Below are 13053 nucleotides of genomic sequence, written 5' to 3'. Positions count from 1 at the left end.
CCAAATTGGTGCATATAATTATTATGAAAAAGTACCAAAACCTTTTGTGTATTAAAGGACTATGGTCTTGTGCTAGGTGTTACATTTATTTTTTCCTTAAAATCATCATCGCTGCTTTGCAGGAAGTTGCATTCTAAGAGAGAAGATCCAGATATGAATGTGTAGCAAGAAAAGAGAACCAACCCAAAACAAAACTATGCTTTACTGACTGCGCTTCGGAAGAGAAACATCACAACCTGTACATGCACTTCTCATCACTGATTAGTGTTACTGCAACAACGCATGCAGTGAAAGTGAAGATACAGCTATGTACCTCCCAGAAACCTATTGGGGGACAACTTACGCCATGTTAGCACTTAGAGGATGGGAACCACATCCTGTCGTCCCCATAGAAACCCTCCTGTGGATGGTCTCCCTGTTCTAAACCAAAGTCCTCGAAAGCAATCACAGAATGAGGCTATCAATTCATGGTGAAACACACATCCCTTTTCTTATTGGAAGTTTAAAGTCCCTGAGCCTTGACGTGCATTCATCTCACAAGCAAGAGCTTTGTTTACAACATTTAATAGCAAAGGGGTCTCAGGTTAATGCCAAGAACCAGATTATTACCTCTTAAAAACTTATCCTCCCAAAGGAGAAAGACTCTTATTAGGAGGGGAAGATTTCAAAGTTGCTTTAGAACTGTACCTCTGGGTGTTATTTTTCAGGCATCATAAAGCATTTGGATTCAGCTGCTTTTTGATCCAAGTAAAACACTTCTAAAGATAAGTGAGGTTTGCTTCCTCAGTTAAGGATATCTTTAAGTGACAGATGCCGGATAATAAAAGGCCTTTTTCAGGAGCACATAAACTGGAACAAGGACAAACAAATTTCAAGACTGTTGAGAGATTGAGAAACCTAACAGGACACTTCACATTTAACACATTCTCAACGGACTTCAGACTTCCTGGCGGTTCCTGAACTATTTCCCATGAAGCAAGGCATCATATATCAGTGTCAAAACACACTCTGGCTGATACTTTCCATAGCACTAGGACAAGTCCTCAATAATGCAGGATACATGAGAACCAGCCTGCGGAAGAGGAGGCAAGTTTCACTTGTGTGAGTGATCTCACCGTTACCAGTTGTGCATATGCATTCATTCACTTGTTCATTCAAGAAGCATTTTCAGGTCTCTGTCCTGTGGTAATGGTTCCCAATCCTGGCTAACCATCGCAATCACTTGGGCTCTTCCACCAGCTATTGATTCGGTAAGCGTGGCGGAGGCCTGTGCGTGGTAGTTTTTAAGTGGTCCAAAGCCAGAATTAGAATGACTCTTTGAGTATTTTAGGATATCATTGGTGAGAGAGGGAGTGAGAGTGCAGTGGGAGATCATCTTTTTTCTCCAAATTCTCGCTAGGGCCAGTGGTGGAAAGATCGATGACAGAGGAAAGAGAAGGAAGGAGAAGGCTAACAAAGGAACGTGTGGCTACCCTTCCCTCACCACTTTACTGAGGCTCCTATTCCAGCTTCCAGTAATGTTAAAGTATCTCATAACAGACTCTCTGGCCAGTGACAATTATAAAATCTGGCCAAAATACAAAAAGCAATCATTGGAAGGCACTGAAGAGTGATCACCAGCAGGCAGGAGCTGGAGAACATTCGTACCTTGAAAGAAAGAAAACACACTTGTTGAGATCCGTATTTACCTGGCCACTTCCCAGGGCCCATGACCATGGAGGATACACTCAAGCAAAAGGGGCAGTCTGGCTGGGCTTGAAAGTCAGAATCAGAGTTCAGGGCTCTCAGAAAGGCTGAAAATTGAGCAGCAAAGATTTCCATAAAGAAGGGAATAGATGTGCAGGAAATGTGAAGAGCCTCGATATTTGCATACAAATTCTCAAACCCTTAGCTGATCCTTGAAGTGCACATGTGCTGGGTGAAAATCTAAGAACACAGTGGAAAGCAACAGCTGGAAGCCTGAAGGAGCTGGGTTGAGATGTCAACAGTTGCCTGATCCTGGGAAGACAGTTTAGGATTCATGCACCTCCAACTTAGAGGCGCTTGGTAAACAGTTTGAGCATTCCACTGAAAACCTCAAAGGGTCATAGCTTAAGAATAAAGACCGCATCCAAAGGTTAAGGGCTATGCTTATGAATGCTAACCCTATCAAGATTCAAAGAGATCCTTATGGACTCCTGCCTAAATTGCCCAAGACTTACTCAAAACTGAAGAGATCTCAGGTTCAATCCCTTTTTGATTTTTTGGTTGCTTGTTTGTTTTAGAACATGGGCTACTTTCTACTTGTATCAGTCCTTGCAATGCTCACATTGCTAAGAAATAAACCTAACGGAAAATGATTTGAGACCTCAGATCAGTCAATACAATTATGATTCTTAAATTTATGATATTCCTACAAAATACGATCTTGTCCTCCATGAGTAAATATTTGATGGCAGAGGATATATAGGTAGCCTTCTTTAGTAACCAGAAGTTAAGGAGAATTGGTACTTGCTTGCTTCATATACAAAAATCATGGGACTTGAGGACATATAGAATTATACTCATGTTTTTCTCAGTGTCCAAAACCAAATAAGTGAGCTTAATTTGAGTTTTCCATGAGAATCCACTCTAACACATCAGGTAGATATTAATTGCTGTGTTCTCCTAATCTAAGTGGTTCACAGGATAGGATGACTTCAAATATCTCTTACTACAACAGGCAGAAAAGGGACATAAAATATCTAGAGAAAAGTTACAACTGGGCATAATTTTGACTTAAATAATTGGAAAACTGTAACTACATAATTGACACAATAACTACAAAATTCGAAACTAAATAATTTTGGTCATGAACTGTTCATTGGTAGACACTCCCTGTCTTCCAAAATAAAAAATACTCCCTTATAGTCAAGACCCCAACTCAAAGACAACTGAGAGTATTTTCAGGATTACCCTTAGAAGAGCTTACCAAGACACGAGTTCAGAAGCATTCCCACGGGATGCTAAGGTAGAACTCTAAACTTCGCATATCCCTAACTGTGACCCTTCCTCTCCGATTGTTCAGGAAAGACAAGATTGCCTGATGGGGAGTGTTAATTGGGCAGAGGTTCACACCAGAAGTTTATTCCCTATCTGAACAAATCTCTTGATCTGGTAGCTACAATATACCCATCCTGTATGGGTATGCAATATACCCATATGGGGGCAGCAGTGACTAACTGACCAAAGCTTCTACACTAGGCTGATTAATGCTGACTTCTACACAAACTCCACATTCCACCTGCCAAGCAATCCCGATACTTCTAGGCAACACTCAGGTTTTCTCTGTCAGCTAATTATGTCATACTGACTATGAAATCCTTCTATTACCCACTTTGCACACCTCAATTTAACACCATTCTTTAATCCCACCACTTACTACCCCTTCTAGATGAAAAGGAATCCATGACTTTTAATGGTACCTTCAGCATAAAGAATGCCTAGGTCCTATTAAAGCTAAACACATGCCTACCCTATTACCCAGAAATATACCCAAAAGAAATTAGTGCATCTGTCCACCAAAATAAATATACAATAATATTCAGAGCAGCTTTGTTCATAGCAAAGAGTAGCAACAACCCAGATGTCCATCAACAGTAGAATGAATAAATAGACTGAGGAATATTTGTACAATGGAATGCCACATGGCAATAAAAAAACAAACTACTGATACATGCAAAAACATGTATGGATCTCACAGACATTATATTTCACACAAGAAGCCAATAAGAAATTAGTATATACTATATGATTCCACTTATATTCAAAAATAAGCAGAACTAACTGATGGTGATAAAAGTCAGAATGGTGGGGGGCATCTGGGTGGCTCAGCTGGTTAAGCGTCCGACTCTTGATTTCAGCGCAGGTCATGATCTCACGGTTCGTGAGTTCGAGGCCTGTATCGGGCCCTACGCTGAGAACACGGAGCCTGCTTGGGATTCTCTCCCTCTCTCTCTGCCCCTCCCCTGCTCACACTTGCTTGCTCTCTCAAAATAAATAAATAAACATTTTTTTTTTTAAGTCAGAATGGTGGTTACCTCTGGATGAGGAGGGGTGTGTTTTGACTGGGAAGGGGGCAGAAAGGAACCTTCTGAGGTGCTAGGAAATGTTCTGTCTCTATGCAGAGGTATATATACACACATGAAAATTAAATGAGCTCTCACTACTAGTACTTTTCTGTATAAATTATATACTTTGGCAAAAAGTAAGAACTATACACACAGAATGGCCAGGTCAAATCCTAATCCTGATTTAGTACTATTTGTAGACGGCTCTTATCTTAAAAATGACAAAGGCATTTCCTGTGCAAGATACGCTGTCACCACTGAACATGCAGCTACCAAAGCTGCTCCCTTGCTTAATGTTCCATCTGCCCAAGTAGATGAACTAACTACTACAACTTGACTTTGCACTCTGGCAAAAGAAGAAATGGTAAACATTAAACGTAGAGTAAATATGAATTTTGAATCACTCATAGCTTTGGGAGGTTATGGAAACAAGGTGTACTTATTTTTACTCCTTAAGGTACCTTGATCAAAAATGGTAAAGATATTAACGATTCATTAAATCTATTCAATATTTAAAAAAATACATCGTTAGGGTAGACACAGCAACATATTATCCCAGAAACTAAGGAACACCCTTATTAATTCATGTGCTAAATGAGCAGCTTTTTTTTTTTTTAATTTTTTTTTAACGTTTTTATTCATTTTTGGGACAGAGAGAGACAGAGCATGAACGGGGGAGGGGCAGAGAGAGAGGGAGACACAGAATCGGAAACAGGCTCCAGGCTCTGAGCCATCAGCCCAGAGCCTGACGCGGGGCTCGAACTCACGGACCGCGAGATCGTGACCTGGCTGAAGTCGGACGCTTAACCGACTGTGCCACCCAGGCGCCCCTAAATGAGCAGCTTTTATTATCCCAACTATACTTTCCACTAAACTTGGAAAGAAAACTGGCTCATTTTAGACAGGCTATAAGTGACTCATAACAATCAACCCAACCTTTTCTGCAAAGCAATATTGGCAATTACAAGGACATATTCTCCATAAAGATAGGTTCTGGCAATCTCCAAACAGCTGCTCAGGAGGACCACGACCCATCTATGGAGGCTAATTAAATTGCCCCGTGATTGTTTGCATAATGAGAGAATCTAATGAAGTTCCACAGTAAATACCTAACAAAATACGTTCTTCAAAATTTCACCAGGAATTGGCAGAATCATGTCTTACCTATAACTAATATAACCCAGGTAAGCCTGAAAAGGCAAAACAAAATACAGAAACTCCTCAAGACCCTGTGAGCATTATCAGTGGATTTTATACAACTACCCAGTTTTCAGGCAATAAATATATATCATCAATAGTCTGTACATTTTCAGGATGAATAAAACCCATTCCTTGAAAAGCTACTGATATTACAGAAGGGAAATAATGCTAGACTTTGTGTTCTGAACACAAGGAATTCCTACTCTCCTATCCAGTGGGTGAGGAACTCATTTCACTGTAACAGTAATACAGGAACTCTGCAGGATTTCTCTCCTAACACACAAACTTTACTCTCCATTCACCAATGATAGAAAGAACAAATGAGATACTGAAGCTAAAACTTGCCTCAATCTGGAATTGACTAGCTACCGACTATGGGATAAATCTGACCTGCATACTGTTTTCATATGGTCCGTGAGCAAAAAATAAAAAATAAAATAAAAATAAATAAAAGTTTTTGCATGTTTTAAAAGTTTCTTAAAAAAAAAAAAAAACAAAGAAGAGGGGCGCCTGGGTGGCTCAGTGGGTTAAGCATCTATCTGACTTCGGCTCAGGTCACGATCTCCCGGTTTGTGGGTTCGAGCCCCGTGTCAGGCTCTGTGCTGCCAGCTCAGAGCCTGGAGCCTACTTCAGATTCTGTGTCTCCCTCTCTCTTTGCCCCTCCCCTCGCACTCTCTTTCTCTCTCTCTCGAAATAAGTAAACGTTAAAAAAAAAATAAAAGCAAAGAAGAAAAAAGAACATGTGACAGCAACCACATGTGGCCTGCAAAGCCTATATGATGTTAACTAACCTGGCCCATTACTGAGAAAACTTGCTGACACCAGTTCTAAACTATCAAAAATTCTTAATCTGGCTTAGCCTAATGTTCTGTCACTAGTGTTAATGGCCACACAATCATCTCCCCGGGACAAGATGCCCTAAGCGATTGAGAACTCCACCCGTTACTGTCTTTTGTTGCAGGCAGACTTAGCTAAATATTGTCAGCAGCTTATCTGGAATATCATCGTATCCTCAACATGTACAAGCCACCTTTTTGAAAGAGACATCACCTAAATCTTCATATAACTTCTAGCACAGTGGCCAGGTCTGCTAGAAAAGACATCAGTGTGTGTTAAATTGCAAAAATGGCCACAAATTCTTCCCACACGTATGCTCCTTTATCTGTGACTGTACAGATCTTCCTAGGGAGAGAGAGAGAGACAGAGAGACAGAGAGACAGAGAGACAGAGAGACAGAGAGACAGAGTCTATTTCTCTACTCTCTGAGTCTGGGCTTGGACATATGACTTGCTTGGCCAACAGGGCATTAACACCATGATGTAAGCAGAGGCTTGCAAACTGCTTGCATATCAGAACTCACCCTCTCTTGCTGCTCTTAGGAACCCTCACACCAACACCATGTGAATGAGCTCAGGCTAGCCTGCTATATGATGAGACACATGGCCCAGATACCTGCGTTGCCTTGCCAATGGCCAGCGACCACCGGGCATGAGAGTGAGGCCATCAACTACTAACAGAGTGTAAATGCATGTGTGCGACCTGACAGCATCAAGAGGAGCAGGGCCAATCTGTCCCCACTGAGCTCAACCAAATTGCTCATCCGCAGAGTTATGAATATATAAATGGTTGCTTTAAGCCACCTAGTTTTGGGGTGGTTTGTTTTGCAAACACAGTGATGCAGATGCAAAAATGCTTTAGAACGTTACCAGAAGGAGGCGTTTTAGGCCCTATTGACAACAGTTGGAACAGTCCACTCGGGGGTTAATATGTCATAATGAAAATGAACTTCCAGGGGCGCCTGGGTGGCTCAGTTGGTTAAGCGTCTGACTTCAGCTCAGGTCATGATCTCGCGGTCTGTGGGTTCGAACCCCGCGTCAGGCTCTGTGCTGACAGCTCAGAGCCTGGAGCCTGTTTCAGATTCTGTGTCTCCCTCTCTCTCTCTCTCTCTGACTCTCCCCCGTTCATGTTCTGTCTCTCTCTGTCTCAAAAATAAATAAACATGAAAAAAAATTTAAAAAAAAAAAAGAAAGAAAATGAACTTCCAACTCAGACCGATGGACTTCCACTCACTCCCATGAGTGACTGCAAGTTGAGGCTAACCGGAAAAACTTCCCAAGGCAGATGGCTTCAAGGCACAAACAGCTTACGTGAGACCTTCAGATCAAGGGATGACTTTGGAAGTGCCAATTCCACCCACGACAATGAAACAAAAACAGAACTTTTTTTTTTATGCCCAATTAAAGTGACTGACTTCCTTGTAAGATTGTTAATGTGTAACTATGGGCTACTGCTTTCCTTTTCTATATTCTCTATAACTCTGCTTTTTTTCATTTCCCTTACCTTGTTTCTGAGAATGATCAAACCACGGCCTCCTCTGCTAAACTGACCTCTTACTGAACCTGTTACCCATTTTGAACTCCAGAGGTCACTCAAATCATGGGAACACCTCTGCTTTAATGCTGGCAAACAACCCCATCAAGGATAAGATCTGAACATCATCTCTATACTTTAGAACATACAGCAAATATTTCCAGACCCAGACACTCAGGCTGGTTGCTCTATAGAATTGCACACAGCCAATATTTTATCCAAAGAGCAAAATCAATCAGCTCTTCAAATAATCCTGGGTGTCTATGGTACTTTCAAGACCCATGCAACTGTTGGAGAAAATGACCAAAGGAAATAAAAATACACAGCAAGCTCACCGAGAAATCCCATACAACAACAGTAGAAATACCTCCTATATTACAACTTACATACTTACTCTTAAGGTAACACCTTGTGAAACATAGAAAGGAAAAATGCCCTTGTTCAGAAAAAAGTATGCTACAAAGTGTCGACTGAAAGAGTTACCACTGTCATCATAATTCAGGGGAAAAGACATACACTTTCAACTCTATGTATAGATCATATCAATTATGTAGCACCAGGCCTGCTCTTTATCTGTGACTTCTGTGTATACTGTTCTTGGGATTTCTTACTGGCTACTACGAAGTTTTAAATCCTGTTTAGTCCCGACCATCTGGGTCTCTTCAGAGGTCTCAAAGGAGTGACCTTCCAGAAGTCAGAGGAGTTTGAGGGGATTTTACCTTGGTTAGGGCTCCCTGAATTCGCAAGATGCATCAGGGACTTATCCTTCACAATAGCTGAAATTAAAAATGAGACCATACACATCACAGAGACCCGGGAAAAGAGCTTTGATTTGCTTGCTCCCTTGGCAATTAATGGACCATTACACAGTTTTACAATATTTATTGGCCTCACAACGGGGGGCATCTGCACTCTGGCTATATTTCCTATTGTTTCTAGGTAAACACTTCAGGACAAGAAAAAAAAAATGTCTTTAGAAAAGACAGGCACATGCTGATTATTCTCAAAGGTTTGACAGTCTGAGACTTGGAATCTATTCTCCCGGCATGGGCTAGGTCACATTAAAAAAACTGGCCTTCTGAACTTTTCTACAACTATAATGATGGGATTTCTCATAATAATGATCCTGTTTGTCTTTCTCCAATGCATTTTCAAGATAGTCTTTAAGAGGGCAACCGAAGTGTGATGACTAAATGATGATTCTATATTAGAAGAATCTAGAAGGTTGTGTTCAACCTTCATACCCTAGGATGACAAATCCTTATATGGCTGCCCAGCCTGGTCCATAAATATTGTTACTACACTGCATGCCCAATGCTCTTCATAGTTAATTTTTGTTAAACAGCACACATAGGAACATATGGTAGAAAGCAGTATTTCCGTGGGATTTCTCAGCAATATCACAGAAATACTAAGGATTCGGCTCCCACTATTGTTCAAGTTACTCATCTATTAGGAAATACCAGAACATCAGGGCAATTTTTTAAAAGATAAAAATGTTTCAACAGCAAAATTATTCTTGGATTAGGGATGGTAATCCACCATGAACTATTTCATTAATTTGACAGAAAAACATTTTGAGTTTTTCATAGAAAAGCCATAAAACTGATCTAAATACATGTTTAGCATTTAAAAAGCAAAATTAAGAGACCAGGACTAGGCAAGTGATAAGAAATACACTGAGCTAATCATCTTTTGAAAATCAAAACATTTATGTACGATTCTATTAGTGTGCACAAAAAGCAAATTTATTTTAGGATGTATACCAAGGGAACATTTTGAATGCCTGCTATCCTGGTGTTAACGCACCTAAGCCCAGCAATATTCACAGCCTTGATCTTGACAGAGTCTGCCTCTTAGTAGCATGTCTCCTGAAACGTTCATCCTAGAAGTTGGAAATTATAAAGTGAAATTTTTCAAAGCTTAGAACATCAAAAATGCCATTTAATTTACTTTACACACATAGGTTATTCCAAAAGGTTTGAGGTGGTGGGAGAGGAATATACAGAGTAACACTAGCCAGAAATAATCCCATAAAAAAAAATACTGATGAGCAGACAAGAAACTTGAACTTTTTTACTTGAAAAGTTCACGTAAACAAGGAATGGAATAAATAAAAGATTATACCTCTACCCTAAAATTTAGAAAAGCCAAGTTTCCTACGGTTAGAGGGGGAAAACTACCAACACCTTTAAAAAATGCTTTTGCTAAAATTCAAAAACATCCTTCTCAAAAAGAAGCTGTAAAAACCAGAAACCGGGGGGTAATGTTTAAAATTAAGTAGTGTTCACCCCATCCAGAGATTTGTAGATGAATATCAAATATGAATTATGATCCAGAGAATAGCATTTTTCTTCTATTTGTTTAATGGGAACCATTACAAGCAGAACTGTCCAAAAGGTTATTCCAAAGAAAAATAGGTTCTAAAGTGAAACCTAAAAAGCATTTCAGTAACCAAATATCTGAGAGAAGCTTGAGGACCTGACATAAGAAATGTGTGCGGGGGTGCCCGGGTGGCTCATTCGGTTGAGCATCCGACTTCGGCTCAGGTCATGATCTCGCTGTTCGTGAGTTCGAGCCCTGCATCAGGCTGGAGCCTGGAGCCTGCTTCAGATTCTGTGTCTCCCTCCCTCTCTCTCTCTGCCCCATCCCCACTCATGCTCTGTCTCTCTCTGTCTTAAAAATAAATAAAAAAATTAAAAAAAAAGAAAGAAACGTGTGCAGAAGGCTGACCCATTTCCATGCGTTCTTGCAGCTTCTGTCTTCATTGAGAAGAAATCCTCCAACTCTTCCTAAATTCCCCAGGCAGTGGACCCTACTAGAAGATTAAGGAATTCTTTATTGCTCTTGAGTAGTTCTTAACCTTGAATATACATTTTAATCACCTGGGAAGGTCTTTTTTATTTTTGAATACCAATGCCCAGGCCCTATCCCAGATCAATGAGATCAGAATCCCTGAGAACACAACGCAGGCATTTTTAAAGCTCCCAGAGGCTCTAATGTGCAGCCAGGGCTGAGACCCACTAAGTAACCTACAAAAATGCTGAGGAAAGTCAAGGATGACCATGCTTACCATGTGTTTGACCTTCAGTTGTGAAAGAAAAAAAAATGTTCAGGGAGACGAGTTTTCTTTTTTGCTGATCCTAGGCAACCCCTCTCATTGAGCTTACCCTCTAGTGCAAGATGCTTAAATTCCTCCAGATAATGACACCTACCATGACTGAGCTCTTATCTGGTGCCAGGCACTGTGCTGAGCACCACTCCCCACATTATCGATAATCCCCATTATCCTGCAACACAAGTATTAAGCCCATTTACCCGGGCAGCCATGAAGAGGGGCTAAGGTGCCCCTATCATAGAGCATGAAGAAAGCGGAACCGGGGCCTATGTATTTCAAAGTTACCCTTTTGCTTTCTTTTAATTTTAGAGATTAAAAAATTTGCCCTTTTGCTTTCTTTTAATTTTACAGATTTGTGCTTTGAAAGGTAATCTAATCACATGTCACAGGTTTAAAAAGTAGAAAGGTTTATAAGGTATATAAAAAGTAAACCTCACTCATAATTTTTTCCTGTCACAACTGAAGTTCAAATACACAGAGGCTTCAGTCATCCTCGACTCCATCAATGAGCTTATCACCCGGCTACTCAATCCCTGTCCCTAGAGACAAACAGCAGTTTCTCATGGATTCTTCCAAGGATATTTAATGCATACATAAGCAAATATATGTATGTGAGTTTATGTGTGTGTACACACCATCTATTTGGATTCTTCCCCACCCCATTTTGAATGACACGGTTTTTTTTCATTTTAACAGTATTTCTCAGAGACAATTCCACATCGACACATACACGTTTTACGATTCTTTTTTGTACTACATAGTATTCCATTGTATAGATTTGCCATCACTTTTTTAGTTAGGCTCTTATTGATAGGCATTAGATTGCTGCCAATTATTTGTGCTTATTAAAAAATTGGTATGAACAGCTTTGAGTAACATCATTTCATAATTAGAGATAATTATACCCACAGAATAAATTCTTAGATGTCAAGTCATGCTCTTTCCACTATTCCATGCTGCCTCAGGATTCTAAGAAACAACTCAGACTCACAATGATTCATATTTTAAATTACTTTATTTAAAAATTTTACCGAAGTACCCAAATTACGCTTTTTACTTTAACAAAAAATTAGAAATCATTTTTCAGAATATGCTCAAAAACCAAAATAGTCGGAGACATGGTTTTACGCCAGAGAAAAATGACTTCAAAACCAGTGGCACAAGTATTGTGCTGGTTCTCACTTCCCTTTCAGAAGGTATCTGCTCCTGAGGACTCCGTGTCCCCCTGGACGTTGCTAACGCTCAGAGACTGAGAGCAGTCCTCCGGCTTCACCGCGGGCAGCATCACAGACATCTTGGCAGGTGACGTCTGTGAAGTGAAAAGTGGGACTGTTTTACCACCTGTAAAAAAGGAGAAACTCATTCAGCTAAATAAGCATGTCCTGAGCATTTATGTGTTTTAAACTTTCTTAAATAATACGGGGGGATCAAAACAAGGATTGCATATGAGGTCATTTCTTTTCTCAAGGAGCTCAGAACTTGTCCGAAATGAACCACACCTTCCTTCTTTCCGCTCCCACCCCTAGACAATTATAGACAACATTTTAAAAGTATGTTACAATCTCAACTTTTATGCCCTCCCCCGCAACATTCATATGGTGAAATGTTAATGCCTGACGTGACTACACTATAGTCATAGTATTAGGAGGTGGGGGCTTGGGAGGTACTTAGGTCATGAAGGTGCAGCCCTCACAAATGGGATTTATAAAAGACAGCCTGTTAGCCCCTTCCACCATGAGAAGGCAATCACTATGAACCAGGAAGAGGCGACTTGATTTTGGACCCCTGGCCTCCAGAACCTTGAGAAATAAAATTTCTGTTGTTTATAAGCCACCTGGTTGGTAGTGTTTTGTTATGGCAGCCAGAATGGACTAAGACAGTACCCAAATGCCGAAAGTTGTGGTACACATGACAGATGCCAGGCAAGACCAAGTAGGGTGAGAGCCTAGACCTACCCTCTTACTGACTGAGTAACCTTGGCAAAATGTTTCAGCACTCAGAATTTCAGTTCTCCTATGTTAATAGTACCAACCTTGCAGCGTGTAATGAGGATAGAATAGTCTCAGTAAAGAGCTTGACAACAGAGCTCGGCACTTAGTAAGTGCTCAAAAACTAAGAGTTACCAGCACCACTGGACGGTACTATTTAATACAGTACTATCACTACTATCACCATCAAGTAAACAGCGAAGCCCAATTCAAAAACACACTGGACCAGCCCTAAAATAAGGGTTTGCTATTTAAGTTACAAAAAGAACGTGATTTTTTTTTTAAGCCA

At 40.4% G+C, this 13053-nt stretch overlaps 1 protein-coding gene across 12 annotated transcripts in view; it reads right to left on the bottom strand.

Moving 5' to 3' along the window:
• Positions 1-11772: 11772 nt before the first annotated feature.
• The window catches only part of KIAA0586 (protein TALPID3), a 114050-nt gene continuing 112769 nt past the window's right edge, over positions 11773-13053 (bottom strand). For 11 of the 12 annotated variants that reach the window (XM_045059977.1, XM_045059973.1, XM_045059976.1 and 8 more), the window contains one exon: positions 11773-12117. In XM_045059977.1, coding sequence (XP_044915912.1) covers positions 11966-12117 — 152 coding nt within the window. In that variant the 3' untranslated portion in view covers positions 11773-11965. The remainder of the gene's footprint in view (positions 12118-13053) is intronic. The other variant, XR_006599652.1, reaches the window with a different exon arrangement.

Source organism: Felis catus, chromosome B3, assembly GCF_018350175.1.
Source record: "Felis catus isolate Fca126 chromosome B3, F.catus_Fca126_mat1.0, whole genome shotgun sequence".
Lineage (NCBI taxonomy): Eukaryota > Metazoa > Chordata > Mammalia > Carnivora > Felidae > Felis > Felis catus.
The sequence above is the reverse complement of the archived record's forward strand: the minus strand, read 5'-3'. Positions and strand labels throughout refer to the sequence as shown.